This window comes from Podospora pseudocomata (genome assembly GCF_035222375.1).
Source record: "Podospora pseudocomata strain CBS 415.72m chromosome 1 map unlocalized CBS415.72m_1, whole genome shotgun sequence".
Classification (NCBI taxonomy): Eukaryota; Fungi; Ascomycota; class Sordariomycetes; order Sordariales; family Podosporaceae; genus Podospora; species Podospora pseudocomata.
The window spans coordinates 5,723,819-5,750,038 of record NW_026946363.1 but is presented as its reverse complement, the minus strand read 5'-3'; the positions used below and the strand labels follow the sequence as shown (position 1 = coordinate 5,750,038).

The 26,220-nt window shown below is 52.6% G+C and overlaps 13 protein-coding genes across 13 annotated transcripts; 7 read left to right on the top strand and 6 right to left on the bottom strand.

Moving 5' to 3' along the window:
• Positions 1 to 46: 46 nt before the first annotated feature.
• QC762_119170 (uncharacterized protein) lies at positions 47 to 3,613 on the bottom strand (the record flags this gene model as incomplete). The annotated part of the gene is made up of 3 exons (XM_062886352.1): positions 2,800 to 3,613; positions 891 to 2,741; positions 47 to 835 (listed from the first exon to the last, which is right to left on the bottom strand). Exons 1-3 carry the CDS (start codon positions 2,968 to 2,970, stop codon positions 47 to 49), a joined length of 2,811 nt encoding a protein of 936 aa, XP_062749428.1. The 5' UTR covers positions 2,971 to 3,613.
• Positions 3,614 to 4,741: 1,128 nt separating this feature from the next.
• PKR1 (SMK killer toxin resistance protein) lies at positions 4,742 to 5,257 on the top strand (the record flags this gene model as incomplete). Its single annotated transcript, XM_062886351.1, has 1 exon — positions 4,742 to 5,257. The coding sequence occupies one exon, from the start codon at positions 4,742 to 4,744 to the stop codon at positions 5,255 to 5,257; it is 516 nt and encodes a 171-aa protein (XP_062749427.1).
• Positions 5,258 to 5,615: 358 nt separating this feature from the next.
• smd1 (Sm snRNP core protein Smd1) lies at positions 5,616 to 7,184 on the top strand. The gene is made up of 5 exons (XM_062886350.1): positions 5,616 to 5,767; positions 5,839 to 5,886; positions 5,950 to 6,067; positions 6,134 to 6,152; positions 6,215 to 7,184. The coding sequence occupies exons 1-5, from the start codon at positions 5,754 to 5,756 to the stop codon at positions 6,391 to 6,393; spliced, it is 378 nt and encodes a 125-aa protein (XP_062749426.1). The 5' UTR covers positions 5,616 to 5,753; the 3' UTR covers positions 6,394 to 7,184.
• MTQ2 (S-adenosylmethionine-dependent methyltransferase) lies at positions 7,007 to 7,765 on the bottom strand (the record flags this gene model as incomplete). The annotated part of the gene is made up of 1 exon (XM_062886349.1): positions 7,007 to 7,765. The coding sequence occupies one exon, from the start codon at positions 7,763 to 7,765 to the stop codon at positions 7,007 to 7,009; it is 759 nt and encodes a 252-aa protein (XP_062749425.1).
• A 1,117-nt stretch (positions 7,766 to 8,882) lies between these two features.
• On the bottom strand, positions 8,883 to 11,977 carry QC762_119130 (uncharacterized protein). Its single transcript, XM_062886348.1, has 5 exons — positions 10,942 to 11,977; positions 10,575 to 10,889; positions 10,197 to 10,514; positions 10,080 to 10,143; positions 8,883 to 10,029 (listed from the first exon to the last, which is right to left on the bottom strand). Exons 1-5 carry the CDS (start codon positions 11,607 to 11,609, stop codon positions 9,052 to 9,054), a joined length of 2,343 nt encoding a protein of 780 aa, XP_062749424.1. The 5' UTR covers positions 11,610 to 11,977; the 3' UTR covers positions 8,883 to 9,051.
• Positions 11,978 to 12,135: 158 nt separating this feature from the next.
• On the top strand, positions 12,136 to 12,990 carry QC762_119120 (uncharacterized protein; the record flags this gene model as incomplete). The annotated part of the gene is made up of 3 exons (XM_062886347.1): positions 12,136 to 12,504; positions 12,563 to 12,729; positions 12,793 to 12,990. Exons 1-3 carry the CDS (start codon positions 12,327 to 12,329, stop codon positions 12,988 to 12,990), a joined length of 543 nt encoding a protein of 180 aa, XP_062749423.1. The 5' UTR covers positions 12,136 to 12,326.
• A 525-nt stretch (positions 12,991 to 13,515) lies between these two features.
• Positions 13,516 to 16,232, top strand: QC762_119110 (uncharacterized protein; the record flags this gene model as incomplete). The annotated part of the gene is made up of 3 exons (XM_062886346.1): positions 13,516 to 13,922; positions 13,984 to 14,902; positions 14,974 to 16,232. 2 exons carry the CDS (start codon positions 13,516 to 13,518, stop codon positions 14,249 to 14,251), a joined length of 675 nt encoding a protein of 224 aa, XP_062749422.1. The 3' UTR covers positions 14,252 to 14,902; positions 14,974 to 16,232.
• QC762_119100 (uncharacterized protein) lies at positions 13,621 to 16,966 on the bottom strand. Its single transcript, XM_062886345.1, has 5 exons — positions 16,311 to 16,966; positions 16,204 to 16,256; positions 16,028 to 16,146; positions 14,781 to 15,975; positions 13,621 to 14,720 (listed from the first exon to the last, which is right to left on the bottom strand). Exons 1-5 carry the CDS (start codon positions 16,390 to 16,392, stop codon positions 14,685 to 14,687), a joined length of 1,485 nt encoding a protein of 494 aa, XP_062749421.1. The 5' UTR covers positions 16,393 to 16,966; the 3' UTR covers positions 13,621 to 14,684.
• Positions 16,830 to 18,155, top strand: SHY1 (surf-like protein). Its single transcript, XM_062886344.1, has 3 exons — positions 16,830 to 17,695; positions 17,779 to 17,884; positions 18,014 to 18,155. Exons 1-3 carry the CDS (start codon positions 16,915 to 16,917, stop codon positions 18,111 to 18,113), a joined length of 987 nt encoding a protein of 328 aa, XP_062749420.1. The 5' UTR covers positions 16,830 to 16,914; the 3' UTR covers positions 18,114 to 18,155.
• Positions 17,621 to 22,058, bottom strand: QC762_119080 (uncharacterized protein). The gene is made up of 3 exons (XM_062886343.1): positions 19,149 to 22,058; positions 18,468 to 19,091; positions 17,621 to 18,323 (listed from the first exon to the last, which is right to left on the bottom strand). Exons 1-3 carry the CDS (start codon positions 19,904 to 19,906, stop codon positions 18,155 to 18,157), a joined length of 1,551 nt encoding a protein of 516 aa, XP_062749419.1. The 5' UTR covers positions 19,907 to 22,058; the 3' UTR covers positions 17,621 to 18,154.
• Positions 21,704 to 22,623, top strand: QC762_0019130 (uncharacterized protein; the record flags this gene model as incomplete). Its single annotated transcript, XM_062883059.1, is given in 3 exon segments — positions 21,704 to 22,098; positions 22,117 to 22,220; positions 22,245 to 22,623. 3 exon segments carry the CDS (start codon positions 21,895 to 21,897, stop codon positions 22,621 to 22,623), a joined length of 687 nt encoding a protein of 228 aa, XP_062749418.1. The 5' UTR covers positions 21,704 to 21,894.
• A 30-nt stretch (positions 22,624 to 22,653) lies between these two features.
• RAC1 (Rho GTPase protein rac1) lies at positions 22,654 to 24,180 on the top strand (the record flags this gene model as incomplete). The annotated part of the gene is made up of 5 exons (XM_062886342.1): positions 22,654 to 22,683; positions 22,806 to 22,838; positions 22,906 to 23,145; positions 23,205 to 23,437; positions 23,502 to 24,180. The coding sequence occupies 5 exons, from the start codon at positions 22,654 to 22,656 to the stop codon at positions 23,566 to 23,568; spliced, it is 603 nt and encodes a 200-aa protein (XP_062749417.1). The 3' UTR covers positions 23,569 to 24,180.
• Positions 24,181 to 24,416: 236 nt separating this feature from the next.
• QC762_119060 (uncharacterized protein) lies at positions 24,417 to 26,180 on the bottom strand. Its single transcript, XM_062886341.1, has 2 exons — positions 25,164 to 26,180; positions 24,417 to 25,094 (listed from the first exon to the last, which is right to left on the bottom strand). The coding sequence occupies exons 1-2, from the start codon at positions 25,865 to 25,867 to the stop codon at positions 24,713 to 24,715; spliced, it is 1,086 nt and encodes a 361-aa protein (XP_062749416.1). The 5' UTR covers positions 25,868 to 26,180; the 3' UTR covers positions 24,417 to 24,712.
• Between the last annotated feature and the right edge of the window lie 40 nt (positions 26,181 to 26,220).

The window sequence follows — 26,220 nt, the reverse complement described above, 5'->3', positions numbered from 1 at the left end:
CCCACCCCCAACTTGCCTGCAGAGTCTCCTGGCTACAGCTGGACTCCTACAACTTTCCATGCCTAGCCTTGAAGATAGCAACCTTGTCATCATAGAACAAGATCTCCCTCAGCCGTAGCTTCACCGAATTAGCCCCTGGCTCGACCCAGCCGTCGTCATACTCATCGACCAAGTCCGCACTGTTGTTGTTGTTGTTGTTGTTGTTGTTGTTGTTGTTGTTGGCGTTATTGCTGTTCGTCCCAGCCGTGGTGCCTCCTATCCCAGTCCCTGTGGTCTGGTCATCATCCTCATCCCCGTCATCCTCACTTTGTGTCTCCTCGGGATCGCTAGTCGCCGTGGTAGGAGTGTTGTCGTCGTCTTCATCTTCTTCCTCGAGCTCCCCTTCGTCTTCGTCATTCTCAGAGTGCTCATCCGAGTTGTCCGACTGGTGGTCATTCTCGTCTTCCGATGTATCCTCCGCATCCCCCAAATCAACCCCATTGGCTGACGTTGCACCGGCGTTGATGTTGTTGAAGCCATTATTGGAAAATATGCCGTTCATCTGCCCAGTGAAGGGATTCGCTGTTGCTGGAGGAGCCGAAACATCCGGCGTGGTTGTTCCACCACTGGAGTCTGCTGCGCTTGATGAACCTGTGTCGCGGGATTCAAGCATTTCAAAGCATTTACTACCGATACCAACGTAGCAAAGCCGAATTTCGAGTCTCAGGGTAATAATGTCTGCAATCTGATGGGCGAGCTCTCGCGGTTCGAGTTTCCCCCCTGGGTAGTCTGCCACGTGAGCAATGTTAAGAGAACGCAGCTGCTGAAGGTTGAAGAGGCGTTGTAGGAAGGTGTGCTATATAGTCTGTTAGCTTGGTCCCTTTTAAGGGAAAGACAAAGTATTTGCTTACCCAGTCCTTGTATTCCAACGACACGGCCAACTCCCTCAGATTGACCATGCGTCCGCTGGTGAGGTACTGTACAACCTCCGTACTTAGAGCCCAACTCCTCCACCTGGTGTTGTCGTTATTAGCAGCATTGGGGTTGGCAGGGGGGTTGGCAGAGCTATCCAGCAGGAGTTTCCGCAGGCTTTGTGGATGTCTTCTCAGACAACCTTTGAAGACTTCAGCCAGCGGAATTGGGGGGCTGGAACTTCGTCTGCGATCTTGCAAGAACAAGACTTCAAGGGTGTTAGGCGCAAGGGTCTCTCTGATGAAGTTGACCAGAGCCAAGGTAGTAGCGTCTGTATGAATAGACTTGAGGGCGAGATGGTACTGCAAGGGTGCGTTTGATGCTGCAATCCTGGACCCGTTGGGAGAGAGGCTGATTCCGTTGTTGAGAGATGTCGGCTGAAAATTCTTGCGTAGCATCTTCCATAGGTTCTCGTGCTGGGCACAGTCGAGGAGCGTCAGATTTGTCAACACCGTCCAATCTAACGCCTGCCTGCAGACATGCAGTGATAGTGTCACTCGCTCGAGCTCAAGGGTCTGTAGTTTGAGTTTGCCGTCCAGAACCTTCTTAGGGACAGCTATCGGCTTACTACCCCTGCCACCTTTCAACCCATCTTTCTTCTTGTCAGAGGCATTTGGCTGTCCTTTGTCCGCAGCAGTATCGTCTTCGAACTGCTGAGTCTGCGATGGCCCGGAAGCGCTATTGGGTGAGGAGTTCCCAGTTAATGGTGACTGTGAGGAGGCTGTCGAGACTGGTGTGGTTGGCGAAGCGCTGTTCTCTGTGGCAGAACCAGCAACGGCTACGAGCTTCATCTTGCCTCTTAAAGAGCGGTGTTGCCTGATGTCGTAGATCTTCCCAACCAGGACACCGATAACGCCCCCTAGACGCCTCTCGCCAATTGTGCTGCCTCCTGGAAACTGGGCTTTGTGGTCCACTTGTCGTAAGCCAGGCCCATCCCAAGCCTGAGCAAAGTCCTTGTGTACCGCATTTACTGAGATACCCACGCGGAGTTCTTGAAGCGTATCCTTGGAGCGCTCTATAAGTATGGCCATCTCGTCCAGGTAGGCCACTTCGTCAATGTCCAGCACGGTCAAGCTCGTGAGTGGAGGCAAGACGCTAAAAGTTGGGTATTCACAGTGGTAATTCGCGTAAGAGACTGGAGGCCGAGGTGAAGGGTGGGCGGCGTTCTCTGGAAGCATTATTCCCACAGTTGTGACATGGCTCCCTTGGGGAACAAGTGCAGTTGTAGCTGCCACTGGATTTCCGTTCTGAGAAGCAGAGTTGCCGGACTGCTCCGAGTTGTCATGCCAGCGGACCCAGACCCTGCTGAGCTTACAGTCTCTGTCGGGCTGCTCAGCCAAGGATGCCAGCGCCATGAAGATGTCGGACAGCACACCGGTGGGCATGTCCCATATGAACGTCTCGAGGTTTTTCATTTTGGCGATCGCGAGTGCCACCATGGTCCCAAGCATTGTTCCACTCTCTTTACTGATCATGTACTCAGAAACCCAGTCGGCCGGCCCGTTGCCCAGCGAGAACTTCTTGATGTATTGTGCATACTCGTTACCCTTGAACTTAGCAAGTTGACGCACATTTCGTGGAAATTCTCTGCGCATGGTGCGAGCAAAAGCGCTTCCGAGACACAACGTCTTGAGTCCGTAGGTCAAGGCGTCCACGCTCTTGGATTCTGTTGCCGTGATGTGTCCATCTGGCCAAACAATGTCGAACCGTGAGTATATCAGAGGTGTAGCAAGCCCGTGTAGAGCCGAGTTCGTCAAGGCAAGTGCTGTCAGATCGTTTGTATGAGTGATCTGGAGGGCACCATGTCAGTACGGCACTCGCATGAAGGCTTGATAGGAACAAAGATACCTCCTTAACGATCAGCTGCAAAATATCGACTGGAAGTTCGAGCAAGGTGAGGGGTCTATCCTGTCTGGGGGTAACATTGCGCTCTTGGTCCTTCTCTCTAATATAGTTGGTAACAACTTGAGTAGAATTTCCTTGAGGTGTTCCGCTGGGTGCTTCGATTGGGGTGTCCATGGCTGACGGAGCCTCCTTCAGGCCAAGCGAGCAACTCTCATCGCCCGGCAGGATACCCCTGCTGGTATCCTCTCGTTTGGAGATGCCCCGCCAACAGCCCGAAGTTGTGAAGTTGACTGAACGGAAACACAAATATTTCTCGACGAGTGTATCGGTGGCTCGCGTTGTCGATGGGACTGGCTGGGGCCTGGCTTTCTATGCGCCGTTTGTAATTGAGTTTCGGGAAGCTTGAATAGCCCGGTGCACTAATACAAGTTTTGATGCTGCTGATGGCGCCTATTACTTAAAGTAACAACTCAGGAGGGACAACGATGATGGACGGATGATTCAAACGATGGCAGGAGGCGTGCCAAAGTGCCCGTTCTCGACGCGAACGTATCAATACAGTGTTGTCGTGTCGTGGGCAGGTGAATGCGTACCGTTCCCCTGTGTGGAGAGATCCACCCGCCCCCGAGCGCACAGGGCAACGGGCACGAGCGGAGCAGCGGCCAAGCCAAGCTGGTCCAGACGGCAAACAAGGCCAAATTGGGAATAGCGCTTCCAACCCCAGATTTCGACTTGAGCTGTTCTCGATCTCGAATGGCTTGGAATGTGTGACTGGACAGCTGATAATGGAATTTGTGACATTCCTGCAGAAGACCAAATGTGTACACTGAACCCTACGGCGGACACTTTCAGTCTCTGTGGCCCTCTTCACCTCGGGGCTCTCTAGGCTGTACTGTGCACAGCATACACCCACCCATACACCACGAATACACGTCTTGGCGCTCTTACACATCCTGGTCGGCACATGTTCTCTGGCGTTGGTCCGGTCCGTCTTGGCTCGGCTTGTCACTTGAACTCAACCCCACCATGTCCACATGCCCCTCGTGCTGAGGTCAGTGGTTTGTTCTGCCTGATCAGCTCTCGCGTTCCCGATGTTGGATTCAGAGTGTGACCCAAGCCAGAGAGGAATTGTTCGACGGGAGAAGGCTATTTTCAGATGCAGCCCTCGCCGGTTGATGCCGATGCGGAAGGTGGAAGTCCATAGATGGAAGCCATCGCTGACGCCAGAGGACCCCTCCTTGCATGCGCAATCCCGCCGTCACATTGGTTTATTGCCGCTGTAGAGCAGCACAGCGCTCAACAACGGCGCCCGAAGCGTTTTCAGTTTATGGACATCTGCGCCCAGTATTAATTGCTCGGTCCTCCTGGTCTTTGATGCCCTTTTTTTGCTTCTTGGGTTGTGTTGTTCCTGTTTGTCCCCGCTCTTTCTCGGTGCTTGTGGGAAACCGTTGCTCCAGTGAGTGTGGACGCTTGGCACGGCTGTGGACTACGGCTTTCAGTTTTCTGTCCCTTGAACGGCGTTGTCGCGGTTCGTCATCTCTGCCCAACCACGACCACATCCTGCATCACCCCGCGACTCGACGCGCTGTCTTGGGACTCGAAGTGACAGATCAGCTGTTCATCTCTTCGAGATCACTGTATGTATGTGGCCTCTTTTGCCCGTTCCTGCCACCGTGGCATGCGACGATTGCCAGGCTGCTACTGCCAGGTTTTGGACACTCTTTCGGGGCTGGGCTTCGGCAGGCCGTCTCATTATTAAATGTCACTTTACCCACTGCTTGATTGCTGACAATCCTGTACTCAGTCTTCCGTAACAATTGCCAGTATTTGCGACGACATCGAAACCCCGCCTGTAGACCACCACGCCAGCCGGTCCCTGCGCAAAACATCAAGACCTCAACATCATACCTTTTCAACTCCAGTCGACAAATCCGAACCCATAATCATGGCCTCGTTTTTCCAGAACCTTTGGGAGTCCATCTTCACCCCAGGACCGACGCCAACGCTCCTTGTAGCCACGAATGTCACCTTTGCCGCCCTGCAGGTGGTGTTGGCCTCCATGTTGCTTGCCACATACAGTATTCACTTTATTATCCTCTCGGGTATCTGTGCCGGCCTGTGGATGTCTATCAATTGGTTCGCGGGCGAGTTGATCATTCATCAAATACAGGAGGAAGAGAAGGCGCGAAAGGCCAAGGCGGCTCAGATCCCAACATCCTCCGACGACAGCGAGACCGAGGTGGAAGCATCGAAGTCAACGGCGAGCTTAGGCAAAGGGAAGAAGCCAACACCGGAAGCAGCGGCGGTCAGCACCGTTGTCGAGCCAGCAGAAAACCAGGGCGAGTTGAAGCTGAGGGTACCAGCCGAGGAGCCAGGATCTAGCCAGGGACTTAAAAGCGGCGTCAGCACTGAGGATGAATGGGAGAAGGTCTCTGAGAATGAGAACGAGAAGGAGAAATAAATGTGCGAGCCGCCAATGTACCATAAGCTAAACCAGCTTAGAGAAACACCAATCAAGGCGCATAGCGAGAAGTAGTTGTACATAGTCGAAGTTTGGTCTGGGGGTGGTCTCTCATCTTAGTCTAGATCTGCGCTTACAACATTACCCATGATAGCTTCAGGACCTATTTTGGCTATACATCAATGCATACTGGAGGAGAATTCAAAAGCATATGATGTGGAACGGCAGGAGATAATACTCCTTAATAGAGCAGTGTTGGTAAAGCAGTTGACAACACTGCAAACAACCCTAACCCGGAATGGGGGCACGTGCACGGCCCCGTGCTCCAAATTTCGCGTCGCGCTGCCATCAACCTTGAGAGCTCCACTGTTCACCATCTCCAGCAAGACCAACGATTGCGATCCAACAAAGACGATAAACAACGGCGAAAATCAGCCCTCAAGCTTCCCACGAGCCCTCTATCTTAATACTTCGACAATACTCAGAGACCGCCAAGATGAAGCTCGTCAGGTACGCATAGGCCCTCCAGCCAGCAGTAGCCTTGCGCAATGCCCAAAGCTAACGATTACTCTCGCCGTCAGATTTCTTATGAAATGCCAGAACGAGTCGGTGACGATTGAACTGAAGGGGTACGACAAATAATCTCTTACAAGGAATACTGTCAGCGGAAGGCTAATAGGAAAGGTATATAGTGGCACCATCATCTCTGGAACTATCGCCTCCGTCTCCCCACAAATGAACACGGCGCTCCGAAATGTCAAGATGACGCCTCGCGGGCAAGAAATGATTCAGCTGGAGACTCTTAACGTTGTACGTATTGCTCTTGAAATCAAAACGCCGTCAAAGAACAAGCCACTGACTGTTCCGGTTCTGTAGCGCGGAAGCACCATTCGTTGTGAGTAGTTGGCGGTCCAATACAAAATTCAAAGGACGAATTACTAACATCAAGCTCGAAAGATTACATCCTCCCCGATTCGCTTCCCCTCGACTCGCTCTTGATCGACGACTCTTCCAAGCCCAAGAACAAGGCCCGCAAGGAGGTGGATCGTGGTGGTGCCAGAGGCGGCGGTCGCGGTGGCCGTGGTATGCGTGGAGGAAGAGGCGGTCGCGGTGGCCGTGGCAGAGGAAGGGGTTAAGCTGGGAAACTTGGGGACATCAGGTTGGACTACGGACCTGGCCGCTGGTTGGGGTGCTGCCAAACGATGCGCCCAAGGTGTCTCTACCTGCACTTTTCATCGGCAACGTATGGGCGATTCGATGGCGACAAACAGAAGCAGCTCGACTAGGCGCGCACAAATCAACCGGAGGAGGACGAGGAGACACGAGAGATCACACAACATATGTGCGTCAGCACTCTTTGCGTTTTGACCATCAACAAAACATAGCGGAGACCTGAAAAGCGGCAGGGAATTCTGAATTTGGCGTTACTGGATGGATGATTTGATACTGCAAAAAGACTGCCAAGGGGTACGTTCTTGATTTTCTGATATATGGGGGAGGAGACAAAACGGCCTGTATTCATAGTGTTCTTACTCACCGAGGGTAGGACGGACCCGTTAACAATGACACCTCGATATTCGGACTCATATATATTTGCCATACGATCAAACACATATATGCCATATATTGATCATGGAATATGACGATATGTCAAGAATTCAACCTCCCGTATTTTTTACGACTCTTATCCACAGCATTACGCTTTCAAGAGCAACCCATCCATTTCCTGATTTCACAAACCTCAACATCTCACTCCCTCCATATCCTCACAATCTGCAACTTCTCCCACCCCGCCTGCCGTCCACTCGTTCCTACTGTCTCCGCCTTCCACCGTCTCCCCTCCCCAGCATTGTCCATCTCCCTAATCCTTTGCTTCACCACCTCGGGCTTATTCCCCGCACACAACAGCAAGTAGGCGACCCCCCGCTCGCTGAGGACATCCCCCAAACTGTCGATAACCCTATCCGTCGTCTCCATCCCGTCCTTCCCACCTGCATAAGACAGCTCCAAGAGTTTAGACTCCTCCTCAAACGTCACTTTGCCCTCCTTCTTTTCCCTCAGCCTCTCAGGCAGGGCTGGTAAATCTTCAGTGGGAACATAAGGGGGGTTGAAGACCAGGACGTCGACTTGTCTCCCTCTCAAGCAAGAAGTGAGATCGCCTTGGACGGCGGAGAGAAATTCCCCTGATGTTGTGGGGTGGTCTTGGGAGGCGAGGGAGACGGTTTTGGCGGTGGAGGCGCAGGCGAAGGAGTTGATGTCGATGCCGAGGGTTAGGATGTCGGGGCGGGAGAAGATGTGGTTGGCGTGGGCGGTGAGGAAGGCCAGGACCACGCCGGAGCCGGGACCGATTTCGAGGACCAGAGGGGTGGGGGATGAGGGGGGAAAGTGGGAGGTGTGGAAGGTGAGGGAGGTGGGGGAGGAGAGGGTGTCAAGGAGGAGGAAGGAGTCTTCTGCTGGTTCGTAGACAAGGGTGTAGGGGACGTGGGAGGTGGAGGGGGTGGGGAGCATTTTGATGGTGTGTGTGTAAAATGTGTGTTGATAGGTACGGGATTATTGCTGTGGGGGGCGGTCTGGTGTTTCCGTGCTTGGCTGAGAAAGAAAGAGAAGAAGCTAGTTGTGGATAGCTTCGCTTTTGGGCCGGATTTGGTAAGTGGTTGATGTGTGTGAAAAGAGTGAGCACCAAGCGGGAATTTTGACAAGGACTTTTCAGCGGGTGGGGCACGTGATGAGCATGAGACAAATATGAGTTTCTTGATCATACTTCTCACATGAGCAGCACCAGGTCAACAAGATTTCACAAAATGCAAGCAAAAACAGGAGACATGCCATCGGTGATAGCGTCGTTGGTTTCCCAAAGTTGAACTACGTGCCTTGAACATGTAGAAGGCCGCACCAAGGATGGGCTCTACCTATTATATGTCATGAGTCTGTATGAAGAAGAGAAAATGTACAAAATATCAACCGATATCATCTTTGCCTTCCGCTGTCCCTCTTAGATGATGCCAATATATCTCACGAATAACACAAGTAAAATCCCTCCCCCGGTCCTGCCTACTCGGCCCCAACCCCCAGCGAAATCCATGCCGATTCTTCACCAGCATTCTCGTGTAATTTCTATCGTATTGTCCCCTAAGGTCGCTAATTTCACCCACGACATCGTCAGCAAACTACCTCATACTTCCTAACTGTTCCTCGTTGTAGGGAAAACCTACCAGGTGGGATGTAGATGCTCCTGCGCCACTACTATCTGCGGAATGGCTTTGCCTATCTATTGAACAGATAGGGGCAGTTGTCGAAGCCGTAGCCTGGGTGGCAAGAGACCGTGACGACTGCCCAGCGGTGGTGGCAGTGGAAGTCTTTATAGTGGCCTGTTTGGCACATTTTCTTTCTCAGTGTTTTGTCAATGTGTGGCGAGGGTGGTAGCTGTACACTGCTGTAAAGAGGACAAGTGATATAGTTATGAGTTGTGGGCTGCTTGGCCAGATGTCATGAGTGTAATAGAGAGGAGTATGTCAGTCGGCAACTGAGAAGTGCCAGAAGCGCGTTGTGACACAGGCAATAGTCTTGGGATGCAGTTGTTGCCTGTTTGCTCCTCCTGCTTAGACAAAATGGAAGTGTAAATGGCAGAGGATCAGATGAATCGGACAAGTTATTCACTCATCTTGATATGATAAACTAACCCTAAAGACAACGCTGCCACCAAGTCTCTAAACTACTACCCAATACATAAGCATATTCCCATAGCTCCAACGCCATGCTTCCATAAGTCTTTCAACACGCAATGGGTAGTACTTTTATATCCATGGACTCTCGCCAGGATCATGCTCTGACGAAACCGCAACCGACTCTTTCCTCGACCCAGACGGCGATCCCGCTTCTGAAACACCATCATCCTCTTGCTCTATCCTCGGACTCTTCCCCTGTTTCACACCAACTAACCTCTCCAACAACTCCTCTATTCTCTGCGTGCTCTCCTCCAACGCCTCCAACCTCGCGGTAATATTGCTCATTTCATCACTCTCACTAAGCACCTCCTGGAGCTCTGCTCTCAACCCAGGAAACGGCGCGATGCTATCACGTCTGCTCAAAGGTTTGGGGCCTCCCGGCGCCGCACCTCCCGCAGCCGTTGCCACAGCCGTCGTTGCCGCCGCCGTCTGGGCAGCTTGCTTCCTCGCTTCTGATGCCACTGAGTCTATGTGGCTGTTTCCTCTGGCGAACTGCCTCCGGATCAAGTGCCGCGTTAGGTCGTCATCGGTGGTTATTTGTTCGAGGACCGACTCCGGTGGTGGTACTTCGAACACAGTCGAGATATCGCTATGGGAGGTGATTCTCCATCTTTCCCAGAAGTGAAGCCCGGATTTCTTTTGGGCTTTGACGAAAGATGTGAGTTGGGTAGGTGGACCTCCTGGGGTACCGGGCCAGAGTGCTCTACGCTCGGCGACGGCGATGAACAGGAGGAGGGGGAGGTTGAGCAGACGGACACTCGCGACGTGGATTTTGTGGAACCATCTCGGCGAGGCGAGGAATTTCAGGGGTACGAGGATGAAGATGGCGATGAGGTTAAATGGTGGTTGATAGGCGAAAATGGCATCGCCTTTGACACCCTCAAGGGTAAGTACGGCCCGGCGGAACTGAATCTCGGCTGGGGCGTTGGTGACGATGGTGCCAAATGTGGTTGAGAGCATCGATACGAGGATGGTGAGGAAGAGGGTGTTGCCCAAGAAAGCGAAAGCTACCATAAGAGCTGGTCCCAATATCTTGTGAAACTCAATCTGGTCTGTTTTTAGTACCATGACAACTAACCAAGACGAAGACAACAAACCGAGTGATGGATCCCTGATCCGTCCAGTCCAAACCAGATGTATATCATCCACTTGCTGATAACACTGGAGAATAGTTAGCTAGCGGCAGGTTAGGATCTAGGTATGTTGTTACTTACAAAGGCGAGTATGCGTCGTTTCCGAGCCACATAAGCGACAGTAAGAACCCGAAAAAGCACCAAATGGCCAACGCAGTCACCAGCGCAAAGTCAGACATCATGGACCGTAGACATAAGAATACAATATTGTCAGAGAGAAGGTTGAACGCCAACCGCGGCACAAGGACCGGTGCCCCCATGGCAAGGACGTCAAGAGCTTGCTGATCAGCTTCAGCATTTCCAGTCTTCCAGCCATATATGCGGAGGAACACGTAGATCCAGTAAATGAAGGCAAAACCGACGTCGAGAAACGACCAAAGATTTTGGGCGTATACGTGCCTGGATTAGACTGTCAGCCAGGACACTGACAAAGTAGCAATAGACTCGGTCTAGACATACCATCCGTGCTCTAGTAAGGTGGCAAACTGATCCAGAACCCACCCCATGGCGTACACCGTAAAACAGATCTCGAGCTTGCTGAACTGTGTGGGATCTCTCTCGGCCATAAACACGACGTATAACGCCAACAAAATAAAGAACTGCATAATCTCGAGGTAATTTCTGGTCCGTGGAACCAAAAGACGATACTGGTTCAATAATGGCGCTTCTCGGGGATTGTACAAGGAGATAGGCCGCTGTTTGTATCTGTCTGCAATCAAGTCCATGTAACTCGAAGGCGTGTAAATCACGCGGCCGTCATAGATGGCATCAACCCTGATTTCAGTCAGCACAGTTTCTCTGACCTTGACAGATGGGAGAGACTGACACTTTTTGGCAACTAGTACTGGCAAGAAATATTCTGGCCTCACTTAGGATAGCCACTTCCAAAGCCGGAAGTGTCTTATGCCATGCTGTACTAGCCTGCACCTCCCTCCTGATCTCTTCGGGGGCATTCTGGAATGGCTCAAACCCAGCAATCAAGATGTGCGCCAGAACAAGCAGGTTATCTGGCCCGTCATTGTCCTCATTGAACCGTCTGAGAATACGGGTGGCAATGAGCTCGCACAGCATGGCGCGTGTTGAGTTGACATTTTGTCTGTTGCTGAGATGTTTCTGTTCGTTCAGAAACTGGGCTCTGTTGACCAATAAACAGTAGACGATGGAGATATCGTCCTGTTCGTACAGCTTGTCCACCAAAGGCCGGATAACGCTGATGTTGATGCGCACATCACGGAGCTGATCGAGACTGAGATAGTCTTCCACTACTGAGATAATGTCGCGTCTGATTCGATGAATGTTGTTATAAACGGGAAGATGCTTGTGAGTGCTTGTGTTATAGCTGAAGCAACTGAAGACCTGCTCGTCGGTCCGGTGCGGGAAGGTGGCGCGATGAGGGAGCAAGGGCCGCCGTTCAGGGGGCTCCTGGATTTGAATGTGAACTCCGGCTGCGGACCCGGCACCAGTCGTGGCACCCGGGCGCCGGCGGTCGCCCATGTTTTGGAGTTTCGTTAGGTAGTTGCCTGTAAATGTGCTCTACTGAAGTTGAATGATCCGAGCAAGTGACTTATCAGAAGGTGGGGTGTTGTCAATCTGGAGATGACAACATACGCTCCAGGTTGTCGTTGGGAATCGAAGTTTGAGTGTCCTTCAGCGTGCTGGCTCGTGGAACAGTGAGAGTGTGGTAAGAAAAAGACCTAGAAAGAGTTTGTGTACCCTCTGGAATGTGAATAAGCCCAAACCAAGTTTAATTTTGTATAATCACGCCGTGTGAAAATATCAAGTTACGAGAGAAAGAAGGTAGCTTTTGATACATGATCTCATCATTTATGAATGGATGTATCAGATGGTTGACTGCCCTGTTGGATCTTCTAGATGAGCGGCCAGCGGCTTATCGAGCTGTGCCCCACGCTGGTTTCAGCTGCAGACTGCAGTGCATAAAGGCACTGATAAGATAAGCGATGCCAGGCACGCCGTTTAGCCTTCCCCACGCCAACTCCCAGCGGCTTGGGCCGAGAACAAACACCCCTGTCGATATTTTTGCAGTGTGGATCACTTTCAAACGACGCCTTTCAGCAAAAACAGACGGTACATCTAAACTTCAACGACTTCGTTCATCAAACCACACTCGACAACTTATTGAGCTCAAGTCTCGATCTAATACAGACAGACATTAGTAGTTTTCGTGTTAAGCTCACCCGAATCGCATCCACGATGGACGTCAGCGACGTGACACCAGAGTTGGAACAGTTGGAGCTGGATCTCAACACACTCCAAGAAGTACTTCAACCACTTTTGAGTGATGTCGGCGATGTTTCGTCCAAGATGCCACTTCTCGACAAGGCCAAGCTTTATGTCTTGGTGTGCTATGCGATTGAATCACTCATATTTTGTAAGATACATCTACCATACTTGAGACTTCACCGGTCACTTACTGACATTCACTTCAGCGTCGTTGCGCCTAAATGGAGCTGATGCAAAAAGCCACCCCGTTTTCACAGAGTTAACCCGCGTCAGGCAATACTTTGAGAAGATCCAGAAACTCGAGTCACCCCCAGAAGAGCGTGAAAACACGGTCAACACCGAGGCGGTGGCTCGCTTTGTCAGGAATGATTTGGTATGCTCGGCGTTTTCATGTCCACTACTTATAAGTACCGACCATGACTAACACGCTTCATAGGCCGACAACAAGGACATCAAGAACAAGCTGACGGAGCTGATTGCCAAAGAAAAAGCCAAGGCCGAAGCCAAAGCCGCCACGGCTGCTGCGGAAAAAAAGCGGCCTGCAGAGGACTCAACATCAGAAGTTCGTCCTGAAGAAGCTGGGAATAAGATTGCCAAACGGCCGAAGCGTGATGGATCCAAGAAGAAGAAATGAATGCTCCCCAAGGGGTTCAACATCAACATACTGCTAAGTCCAAGTGGACAGCAAAATCAGAGCTTGCCCCCAAGCACTTCTACGGCGGACCATGAGCATCGAGGTGACACAGCCTCAGCCTGAGTCTCATCGTGAAAAACTTGGGTCAATGAGGCATAGCGAGGCAATTTCTGGAGCCTCACACCCGCTCAAGTCACACAACACAAGATACCCAACGGCAATCCACGGAAGTTGGGTCAGCTGCGCGTCCATTCTGATTATTTGGTTAAGAGATGGAGCATTGAAGCTTTAAGTTGGCGGAGGGATTAGGGGTGTGGACGACCGTAATAGACTACATATCAGGTCTTGACCAAGACCAAATACGTGCATTCAAATCATATTTCTCTCTTTTAACCCTCCGTAATACCAGCACAGCTATCTAAACCCTAACCCCCGGCCTTCTTTCTTTGCCCCGCCACCGGCAGGGACCAACAAATCCTTAACATTCTATTGGCTTCTAGGCTCAGCGCCGCCTCTGAGTGGCCAATGGCAAAATCCCATACCGTCCTCGTGGCCGCCCGGCGCGTTCATCTAGACTTTATACCGACGATCCGAACTGCCGCTATTTCTTTTCCCGCCGACAACGCCTCTCAACCTCAAACCTCACCACCTCAACACCACAAACCACGCATACACATTCAACTCGTTGAATCACCCCCCCCTTCCAAACCAAAAACCAAAATGCCTCGCCAATCCCGTGGTCCCGCTCGTGCCCCCGCGCGCCCTACCGTTCCCGCTCGCTCTGCCCCCGCCCCAACCCAGCAGCAGCAAACCCGCCCAGCAACCACCTACGCCGGTCCCCAAACTGGTGCCCCTAATGCCGCTGCTCCCACCGCTGGTGCCCCTACCTCTCAGGGCCCAGGGCTGATGGCGCAGATGGCTTCTACTGCTGCGTATGCTCCCCCTCTTCCCCCTCCCCTCCTTTGACATCCGTGATACTAACAGTATGTCTAGTGGTGTCGCCATCGGCTCTTCCGTAGGCCACGTAATCGGAGGCGGCATCTCCTCCCTCTTCGGCGGCGGCTCCTCCGCTGCCGCTGCCGACCCCGTCGACCAGGCCAACTCGGCCGCCAGCCAGCAAAACCAGACCTGGGGCGACAACTGCAAGGGCGCGACGACCCAGTTCACAAAGTGCATGGATGACAACCAGGGGAACATGCAGATTTGCGGGTGGTACCTCGAGCAGCTTAAGGCTTGCCAGCAGGCTGCTTCTCAGTACTAAGTTTTTGGTCTCGGTGCTGGGGAGTCAAGGGATGAGAGAGAGGGGCTTTGATGGTTGAAAAACTACGATCGTTACAAGCTTTGAAGGGGAGGATCGTTGAGTTTTGTGAGATGGTGCGGTAGCGTTCAAGGTGGAAGACTTGTCTTTACAACATGTTTGACAACCCACATGCGAGAGCCAGTCATCTCACAACTCACTTGTACATTATAACCAACTACCGCTCGGCGGCGCAAACATCAGCCTGTCTTGGACAACAACAACAAATTAATACCCCTGTGATTTGGATTTTTGCGCTTTTTCTGGAGGTTGAGCAAAAAAACAGCAGCAAGAATCCATTCGGTTGAACTGATCAACTACCTAAATCCCCCCTACCCCTGGACACCATTAAACCAAGTCAAAATCCTATTGGTTGCCAAAACAAAATATCAAACTCCTACTCTTCATCATCCGGTCTCGGTTCAAAGTTCGTCTGTGAGCTATGTTGGTAAACGTATTCTCCCTTGAAGTTTGCATGTCAAAGTCAACTTACCGAATTCCCGTTATAAAACTGCTGCTCACCCCTCCTCCTCACACTCTCCAGCCCGCCTATACGACGATCACCTCCTGCTGCTTGCCCTTGTCGTCCCCCACGATTTGGACTCTGCTGCCTAGGCGTGTCATCCCCATCCGACTCCTGCTCACCACCCACAGGACCAGAAGTACTAAACAGCGTCGAGAAAAAGCCGCCTATCAAACTGGCAACAAACAGAATGAATCCGATGAACCGCTGGAAGATACCCCCCCTTTCCCCTGCCGAAGTCGTCGAAGCGGCCGAGCTACCGCTACTACGAGAGTAAGCAGACGAGTACTTTGGCACCGGGAGCAAAATCAATGTTGCCGAGGGTGTCAGCTCCAGCTCCTGCAGCGTCTTCTCCTCCTCTGTCACATCGACCGTCTTACTAGGCAGCGGCGTGAGCAAAATCTTGAAGTTGAAGGGTTCTTTCCCGTCTTGTCGATTTTCTGTCACGAACTGCCGGACATCTTTCAAAGTATCCGTGCTAGAGAACCGGCTGCGGAGGGTAGACCCGTCGAATAGCCTGACTTGGATCGCGGCGTGGGAAGAGACTCTGTTCGTTCTCGGGAGAAGCTGGCTGGCGGGGGCAAGAGGGACAGTGGAAGCCTCTGCCGCGGCTTTCCTCTCGGCTTCGAGAGCTTCCTGGCGGGCTTTTCTCTCGGCTTTGTCGTCCTCGATTTGTTTGAGGATTCGCTGGCGTTCTTCCCTGGCTTCCTTTTGCTTCTTCTTGAGGGCTTCGGCGTAGGCGTTGTGAGCGGTGGGAGGTTTGGTTGGGTCTTCGACAGCTTTGCCCTTCTCTTCGCGGCGGCGTTTGGCTTCTTCTTCGCGGCGTTTTTTGGCTTCGGCTTCGGCCTTCTTCATGCGTTCTATTCTGGCCGCGGTTTGGGCTGCTAGGGATTGGGCGTGGGATTGTTCGTTGGAGGTGGGCGGGGTTGCTTGGCCTGAGCTGCTGGCGTTGGACTCTGTGATGGGAGCTGGTTGTGAAGCTGGGACGGGTTGGGAAGCGGTAGTCGCGACGGGGGCTGCTGGTGGAACGTTTGGGGAAGCAACGGGCTCGGGCTGGGTTGGCGGTGGTGGAGGAGCTTCAACAGGAGCGAGGGCCTTGCGAAGTCGTTCTATGAATAGTTCCTTGGGCACGCCGGCAGCAATGTACTCTTTGAGTTGTCCGCTTCTGATAGCCTGGTTAGGAATACCTCAATATACGCTCAGCACCCAACACTTACTTGATTACCACTAGTGTTGGTTTCTTGGGCAATGGGTAGAGCTGAGCGAGGAAGCCTTCCTCTTGTGATCCGGCCACCAAACGAAGTGTCACAGAAGTGGACTTCAACAATTCCACGATCTGATAAGTGTCCGGTCAGTAAACGAGCTTCCAAAAGCATTGTTCGCCAAAACAGACCTCTTCTTCCTTGAGATACTCATTCTCCCATGTTTGACTTTCATCTTGCTCATCTATGATAAGGTCAGCAACTTGAGATCAGATCTGGAATAACACCAATGACATACCGGTTACAAAACAGACAACAGACCTGGACTGCTGCAGCGCCGCGCCGATCCCCTCCTGGAGAGAGCCCTGAAAGAAAGCCATTGTAAACAGCAACCCCCGCGATATGTTGTTGGCCGATGGGGCAGTGTCAACGTGTCGATTGGATGACGTGAGGGGTCTAGAGACGAATGTACAAGACAGTCGAGGCAAGATGAGATACAGTAAACCGCAGATCTTCACCGAAAACACGTTTGAAAGCAAAACCTGGAGCAAGTTCCTAATAGAATTGATGACAGGTTCGCCGTTCTACAAAAGGGATGGAATTGATGAATGGCCGGCTCATGTGTTCACGTTGTCCACGACAGCGGCAAGCCACATCGGTCCCAGACTACCTACCCCCTGTAAGATTACGCTGCTTGCGGGGCATCCAGCTGCTCCAAACAGGGCAGCCAATCAAGTCACACAAACGGGGTCCTAAGCTTCCCCGAATTATGACGCGCGAATCCGTTTCTCTCTGCCGGCCAGTGGTCTGGGGAAAACTGGAAACTGAAATCCCATCTCAATAAACATCCCACTTCTGGAAATCCCTTTTTTTGCTTCAAATCAAGGGGGCATATATCAGGGATGACAATGACGTCGGGAAGGATACTTCCCACCCTGCTCCGGTCCCTTCAAAGGTCAAGGACACCCCTCCCCCGCCCACAGTGGCCTCAACCCACCTCCACACTCAAGCCATCAACACCAAGAAAGTTCACCACCTCCCCTCCCCGCCGCCATGGTGACCCCCGCCGCCAACCGGCCGACGACCCCGGCTTCCAATCCATAGTCGACAACCCCCCCGAGCTCGTCCGCACAGGAAAACGCCACGGCCCCGGCCTCATCATCCTAGCCATCATCCCCATAACAGCATTCTTCCTCGGCACCTGGCAAGTGAAGCGCCTCTCCTGGAAGACAGACCTGATCGCCAAATGCGAGGACCGCATCGTCCGCCCCCCTCTCCCTCTCCCACCCCGCATCGATCCCTCGGCAATCTCCGACTTTGACTTCCGCCGCGTTCTTGTGACGGGCCACTACCGACACGATCAGGAAATGCTCATCGGCCCTCGCATGCGCGACGGCGAGCAGGGATACATTGTCGTTACCCCCCTGGAACGAAAGGACGATCCTGGTGCTACTATTCTCGTGAACCGAGGGTGGATTTCCAAAAAACATCAGGACCAGAAACTGAGACCCGAGGGGTTACCCACCGGGGAGGTGACGGTGGAGGGGTTGTTGAGGGAGCCGTGGAAGAAGAATATGTTCACCCCTGAGAACAGGCCGGATAAGGGGGAGTTTTACTTTCCTGATGTGAAGCAGATGGCCGAGTTGACCGGGAGTCAGCCTGTCTGGGTTGAGCAGACTATGAGTAGGTTTAAGTCCTGATCTGGGATATATTGGGTTGGGGAGCTAGCTATGGTTTTGCTAACTCTGATATGTGTGTGTGTACAGACCCTGACTATTTCACTACTCTGGAGTATGAACAAAAGGGTGTACCCATCGGGCGACCTGCCGAGGTCAACTTGCGCAACAACCATGCGCAGTACATCTTCACCTGGTATGTATATAGCTCCTCTCCTGTCTTTCGATGCCGCGGCGGTCAGTCTATGCGTAACTGCCTTGGCGACGCGGCCTCCTCAGTGTGCTCGAATGCGTTATGAGCACTTTTATCTAACAATATCCTCAGGTATGGCCTCTCTCTGGCCACATCGATAATGTTCTGGTTGGTAGTCAAGAAGCCACCAAAGGATATCACCCGTCGTGTTCGCATGAACAAGAACTGGTGAAACAACAATATCACAAGGTCCAATGGCGGCATACAGGCCTCTCACGTCACGGATTCATCTTCTTCGCCAGTCGGAACTGCCTCTTCGCTTGCCTTGTGACGCTTTTTGGATAGGACAGGCGGTGGCATCCGAAGATCCTGTAATAACTCTCGTGGTAAATGCCGTGACGCAAGAGCAAAAGGCGTAGTCTGTGGGTTGATTTGACGCTGCCTAAGAGAGGAGCCTTGTCAGTAACCAAAAAAAAAAAAAAAAAAAAAAAAAAAAGACATGTACAACCAAAAACATTTTTGATATACAAAGATACCCCGTCACATACACATAGATTGTACAATAAGAACAAGAGAAAAGACGTACCTTCTCATCAGGGTAATGACATCACTCTCATTAATAGTATTCCGCCCAGCATGCTTGGAATACGCCTCCAGATCCTCCCCCAGCTGCTCAAAGAACCACTCGGAAGCCTGCATGATGGCGTTCATGGCGTCTGGGGTGATCCTCCCCTTGGCTCCGCTCGTCTTGGCGAAGTTTTGCGCCAGCCGTTTAACCACACCCGCTGGAAGGGAAGGGTACTGGATCCCGTGCTTGGAGATGTTGATGCGCTTTTTTCTTGCCGCCGCAGCAGCGCGTAGTTCAGCTCTTTGAGCATGGGTCCAAACTTCTGTTTCTGTTACGTTGCCAGCGGTCATGCGGGTTGTTCCGTTGAGGGTATTGTCAGGTTCTTCGTCGTCCATTTCCGTATCTGGGAGGTCTCCGAAGTCGTCAAAGTTGTGGTTGTCCATACCATCACCACCGTCGTAGCTGTCACTTCGGGCATCTTCTAATGGGGCAAAGTCTGGCTCGTCGAAGTCGGGGGGTTGACGGACGGGGGAGGATTGCACATCGGGGTTGATTACAAAGGAGGTTTGGTCGTCTAGATCGACGGGGACATGGATGCCGAAGTCGCTTTCGTGGCCGGTTTCTCGACGGCCGTCTTCTATTCTGTATAAACTTGTCAGAATCCGATCTCAATGTTTTCCATAAGGGGGATGTAGCTACCGTTCAGGAGACATGATATCCGCCATAGTAAAAGTACCCTCCTCCTCCACAACATTGATCGGCGGAAACATGCCCGACTCCCTTCCAAAATCCTCACTATGCAGCATATCATTCGCATTGAAAAAGTCGCTCATCCTCGTGCTGTTCAAGGACAGTCTGCCCCCAGGTCCCTCACTATACGCCCTACGCGGCATCTCAACCGACTGCATGGTGAAGTTGTCCTCATTGTCCAGGAGCATCGACCGATGGGGGACGAGATCGTCGCTACCGCTGTCGTCGTCCCTGTCGATCGGCAGTGACAGCCGCGGTCTCTTGGGAATATCTGCTTCGTCGTCATCATCGTAGCTCATGTGCAATGGGCCAAGGGTGGTCTCGTGGGAGTCGTCATCGTCGGAAGGGTTATGGTTGGGGGTGTCGCCGGGAGAGGAGGAGGACGTTACTATCGGCTCTGTCTTTTTGGCGAGGACCCTTCCAAGGCCGAGGAGGAGGTCACGGGGGGAGTCCCGGGCTTCGCGCACTGATTTCCGGCGGGCGCGGTGGGGGGTGAAGATTGCTGCCCGGCGGGAGTCGATGGTTCGGAAGGCGGCGCGAGCGTGGGGGGTTGCGGTTGGGGGGGCGTTTTTCCTTCCGGAGGCGGACAGGCCTTGTGGACGGCGCTGGCTGCCGGGGGTTTGGAGGAGGGAGCGGCGGAAGTTGGATACAGGGTCTGCGGATGCGGCTCTAGGTGTTGCGTCCAGTGGACGACTTTCGCGGGCCATGGTGCAGATCGGGTGGGTTATGAAAACGGGGAAAGCGTGATTGCTGTTTTTCCCATCCCAAGATATCAGACAAGCATGGTACCTGGCGCTCTTCGTCCACTCTCTCAGATCAACTACATTATCGACGCGTGTGGTTGTTGTAGCTGTTCCCGGGTGACGCGACGAACTTCCAAAGTGCGCATAACACACCCCCACAAGCTGATTGTGGAGCTACGATAAGCAACTGATAAGCCTTTGGATATCCACTTTGAACCACCAACTTGGTGCCAAGCGTTCACCCCACGCAACAATTAAGATGGTCACAGCCATGTCTAAACCAGAGTCAACATCTCAATCCAACGTCACATGGATGAGACTCGCAAGAGTTTTGTTCACTTCCTTGGTGCCTCGTCTGACTCGCTCTTGGACATGTTCCTGGCCGGTCGTTGCGTCAAGTTAGCCACTTGCGGCCCGCGATGACTTCGCCGCCGTTGGTAAGGCGCTTTCAACAGCCAGAGGGGGATGCTATACGCGTTGGTCAGCAACCAGAGTATCAGCAGAAAGGTCAACCACCTGGGCCCTTTCGCTGATAGCTAGCCCTGACAGAGGGCCATCGGATTTCCCGACTGGCAGGACAGTTGATGGGTGTCCATCGCTCACTGTGAGCTTTGGCCCATCCCGCGACGTTTGTCAGGGATTGTCACAGAAACGAACATAGCCAGACGAATCAGGAGAGCAGTGTTTCCGCCATGGCCCCGACGCTTGGCCCTCCTCCATATCCAAACCTCCAAAGCCTCCCGTTACATACGTGCGTCAAGACGCACCAGTACCTGAAGTCCTGATCCCGGCTCGTTGTTGTTCACCCTCAGTGCTCGCACCATCACCTGGGAAATATGGCCCAACCTCTGTCAACAACGTATATGCCCGCTGACATACCTCCACAAGCCCAACCCCGCGGGGGAACGTGGAAGCTTTGATATGATCTCAGTTCTGTCGATCAGTGAACCACGGACCCGCCGTCTCGGTCCATGACCGTTGAAACTTTCGAAATCGCTCGACAAAGTAAACAAACACTGATATCCAGTGCAGCAAGATTCACACCATCTGATAGATGTATATTGATACGATGACTTTTTCCATCATACCCCACTCTCGTGTACCCACGTTATGCATCCGAGCGCGGGATTCAAGCCGTTGAGCAGTTAATAAATCCGGTGGTGTACTCGATGTTGTGGAAGAGCCACCATGCTGTCCTGGTCTCGATACGATGACTAGGTATTCTTGTATCATGACGGCGGCCGGGCGATCAGAGGCCGGGCAGGTTCGAGGACGGTCACCGTGCCGCTCGAGACGGATTGCTGTGTGGTGCAACAACGTCTTGGTGGGCGAGGCCCATAGAGGCTGCTTTCAGCTTGGTCGCTTATACCGACTTGGAAGACATACCTCTTGACAGGTTGTTAGATAAAACCAGCCGTGCTGCCCCTGGCGTTTAACTGTTGAAAGATGAACCCCGGTTGATTTGCCAACCACCCACGATTGAAAGCAAGATATTTCTGCCAAGTCGACGCAAGCTTGCACGGCCCGCAAAGGACGCATCGCCAAACGTTTCGAAGAGTCGAAAACCACTGCACGGATAACTCCTTGAACCTCACGGGGGATAGGGGTCCTACGTTAGCTACACCAAATTGCGACACAGTGCGGCTATTTGATACTCACCACACCTCACCTCACCTTAGGAGCCACCGCTATACCTGGAGAACAGCGATCCGATAAGGTAAAAGCTCCTGAGCCACTATCCGGTATGTCGTCCCTCTAACCTATCCCGTCGTCCTCTTGTTCCCCTGCACAGCACAATTCGGCGCCGAGCAGCACAGCAGCTCTCCTAGAGGCGGGCACCTACGCGGGGATGGCGTCGGGCACACTCTTGCCCTGGAGGCGAATCGCGTGTCGGAACAGAGTCGTGCTCGGTCCTGTGATCGTCGCGCCGACCTCTGGAGCTTGCCCCTCACATGTCTCGCCTGGTCAAGGCGGTTGACGCCGAAAGTGTCAGAGGAGGCCCAGTGCCAGGGCACATTCCCAGTGGAAGCTCAACCCGCCCAGACAGGACATGTGCCGCCAAGACGATGGTACGCCGGGGCGACGATGGTGGAGCCGTGTTCTGCAGGTTGGAGCCAGCCAGTCAAACGACAGCGCAGGGGGAGCTGTTCTGCTTGGTTGCTGTCCTGCTGGAGTGGGAGTGGGTGGACAGTACCTTGCCGAAGGCTCCCACACAGTGCCGCTGGCTCTTTATCTCGACTCGCCCCGGCCTGTCCTGCCCGGACCGCCAGCGTCCCAGCGTCCCAGCGTCCCAGCGTCCCAGCGTCCCAACATCCCCCATTGCGCGCCCGAATTCGAATCCCACACCTCCTTTCCCGGCACCAAACCGTTCCGGCCCTGTGTCAAAACCTTTTCTGATTCCTCTAGGTGCCGTTTCTGCCCTTTCGCAGTCGAGAATCATCCATATCCAGAACCGTGGTCCGAACTACGTCCAAACACACCTGCCAACTCATATCCAGCGCAGGGCAATTCTCTGTCGCCCTTCTGCTCCGCTTGCTCGCTCGTTGCAACCCTGCTCCCGCATCCTTCCGCCGCCCTTCGAATTCGATTGCACCGAGTGCATCACTGCATCACCTTCGAGGCCCGATACTGTTGTCTTTTGTTTTTGTTTTTTGTTGTCAGCCTTCCAGCAGCGACACTAATTTACACGAGAAGCCAAATATCTCTCAACCATGGCCACCCCGCCCGTCCAGTCGATCAAGGTTCGTCAACAACGCCAGCCCGGCGCCGACACCGCCAGTTCCAATCCCAACCTCCTATTCGCGTCATGAAGATTCGCGTCGAGGAGAACGCAAGGCTAATTGTTTCCTTTCTTCGTGTATAGTGCGTTGTCACAGGTGATGGTGCCGTCGGCAAGGTAAGGATGCCCGTTATGTATTCTCTCCTTGGCTCTCCTGACTTTTTGACTGACCGACGTGGGGTAGACATGTCTGCTCATCTCCTACACAACAAATGCTTTCCCCGGCGAATACATCCCCACGGTATTCGACAACTACTCTGCGAGCGTAACTGTTGATGGAAGGCCCATCAGCTTGGGGTTGTGGGATACGGCCGGTCAAGAAGATTACGACAGATTGCGGCCTCTCTCATACCCCCAGACCGATGTTTTCCTCATCTGCTTCTCCCTCGTCAGCCCTCCTTCGTTTGACAACGTGAAGGCCAAGGTATGGACCTCCTTATCGAGCAAGTTCTGATCATTCCCATATTCTGACGCGTTCTATAGTGGTGGCCCGAAATCGGACATCACGCTCCCAATATTCCCATTGTGCTGGTTGGCACCAAGCTGGACGCCAGAGATGACCCTAATACGCTCAAGACAATGGCCGAGAAGCGGTGGTCGCCTATTACCTATCCCATGGGATTGGCCCTTGCCAAGGAGATTGGAGCTTACAAGTACGCCGAATGCTCTGCCTTGACACAGATGGGTCTCAAGACCGTCTTTGACTATGCCATCAGGTAAGCAATTCATCTTTTTACCCACTGAAACACCTCAGATCAGAGACTAACCCAGCCACCTCAGAGCCGTCATTGAGCCCAAGGCTGCTCCTCAGACGAAGAAGAAGTCGTCCAAGTGCACGCTCCTCTAATAACCTTGTTTTCTCGTCTTCAATTCGAAAAAAAAAAAAAAGCAAAAGGAAGTGCTTCTTACTAATCGCTACGACGACGAACGATTGTTTTCCGTAATGCAAACCATACAATCACACACACACACACACACACACACACCATCTATACCCGACGACATATGCCTGCGCCTGCTATTTGGCTTCAACCTCCATAGTACAACCCCAATAACACCTTTTTCAAACCATTCCCGGGGTCGCTTCGCGTGTGGATGAAGTATGACGTGTAGTTCGGGGGTTACACCGTACCTTTAGTATGGGATACCCTGCAAGATTTGAGGCTTGACTAGACGGAAGAAGGGATGAAGGCAGTCATGCAAGGTACGAAGATACCTAGGCTGTTTGAATCAACCTTTTTCTGGCTTTATGGCCGCAGATATTGTATTGGGGGTATACAAGAGTGTCGAGTAATCAGGCACATGTCGCTCTCAACGAACTCTCACGTTTTTGTGTTTCCTCCACACGCTGGCGATCCTACCCAACCGTCAATAATCTAGGGGTTGTTACTAGGGCTTTTTCCGTTGCTTCTCGTTTCTTTTTATTATTTTCTGTAGATAGCTGGGTTGGGGAGGGAGGAGGAGTTGGGGGAGGAGGGTACGTAGTTTGAGGTTGAGGTGAGAGGAGGGGAGAATATGATGAATGTGCGAAAGAAGACATCTTGAAACTGCTTTGATGTGAAATGCGGTGTCTGTTTGTATGCTGATGACAATTTAGTGTCTCGTATACTGGCTTCCCGTGGTGCCGCACGATGATCTGAATTCACCTGGCTCTCTCAGCTTATCACCGTGTTTAAAAAAGACCGATACACCCTAGATGGTTGACGACCTGAACTCTCCATTCTTCTCTCTCTTCTCTCTGAGCCCTACACTCTTCTATTCTGCAACTTTTTCAGCCAGAAAACAAAAGGGGTATCATAAGCGTACTCCCAACTTTTGCTTAAAACACCATTGTCCAACCAACCAGCCAGAACCACATTATATCTACCTAACAGCAAAGAGAAGCCCAGGTGTGAAACCTGTATCCACTCCCTTTTCCCATTTTTTTTTTCTTTTTACCAATCCATTTTCTCCTATATTTTCCCCCCTCTCAAGACAGCAGTGGAAATGATCTACCACTTCTTTTGAAACCTCCCACCGCCGCCACCTCTCCCACCTCTACCTCTACCACCACCTCTCCCCCTACCACCACCGCCTCTACCACCACCACCCCTCCTACCCCTGCCACCACCACCATTGCTATACCCGAAATTGTCCTCCTCATCTTCGTTGAACTCGGCCCCGACCTGCGCCCGGCGGGAAGGGTGGATACCAGCTTGGTCGTCCTCCTCCTCAGCAGGCTTCTCCTCAGCACTGTCAGCAGCCTTTGCCTTTTCCTTCTCGGCCTTTTCGACCTCGACCTTCTTCATCCTGCTGCGGCGCTCCTCGTTGAGCTTGGCGTTCTTCTCCTTGATCTTGTCGAGGCGTTGGGGGGTTTTGCCTCCGCCGCCGGCACTAATTATTTGCGTATAACTTGTCAGCAGAAACATCCATCAGGGGGAAAGGGGATAAGGGGGAACATACGTCAACTCAACATTAATCTTCCTCCCCTCAAACTCGGTGTGGTGAAACTTCTCCAGGCACGTCTTCATCCTGTCGAAGCGGTCAAACTCGACAAAGGCGATCCCGCGCGACTTTTTGGGGTCGTCGCGCTCGGTGAGGAGACGGACAGAGGTGGGCTGGAGAGCGGCGAAGTGGGCGGTGAGGGATTCCGCCGTGGCCGTGTAAGGGAGGTTGCCGACGAAGCAGATGAAGCGGCCTTTGGGTTGGGTCTCCTCCGCCATTGCCTCCTCTTGCGACTTTGGTTTTTGGGCGTCGGGGTGGGAGGGGGGTAGCTGGTTCTCCTCTTTGGACTTCTTGTCCTTCTTGTCCTTTTTGTCTTTCCTGTCCTTCTTGGACTTCTTCTCGGAGGACTCGACGGCTGGTTCCTCAGCGGCGGCGGGCTCCTCCTCCTCCTCGGCAGCCGAATTGGACTTCTTTTCCTTCTTTTCCTTCTTTTCCTTCTTGTCCTTCTTGTCCTTCTTCTCCTTCTTCTCAGACTTGTCCTTCTTCTCCTTCTTGTCCTTCTTTTCCTTCTTGGATTTCTTGTCGGAAGACTCAGACTTTGTCACCTCGCTCTTGCCGTTCTCGTCCACCTTGCTCTTCTTCATAACCTCCTGCTCTTGCGCCGCGACAGCGATGTCGTCCTCGTCGGAGCGGGAGCGCTTCTTGGAACTTGACTTGCCCATTGTTGCTTTGTTGTTTTCCTCAGATCAAGCAATGGTGAGAAAAGGAGAGCGCGATCCAGAAAAATATGGATTGCGACTGGAGGTGGAATCGGTGATGGGTGGTGGTTGACAAAGAAATTCAACCAGCAACGAAAAAGAGAGAGAGAGAGAAAAAAAAAAAAAAAAAAAAAAAAAAAAGGTTGTCGCCAAGTCGTTGTGCTGCGGCAAGGGTCGAGAGCAATTCCGCGAAAAAAGCGAATTCTGCCAGTGTTGCGACCAAAGGCGGTGGGGGGGAATTTTGGTGGAGCGAATTGGGGACATGCCTATCGATAACAACAGCAAGATAGCCCGTGTGGAGTCGGGGATTGGGAAAG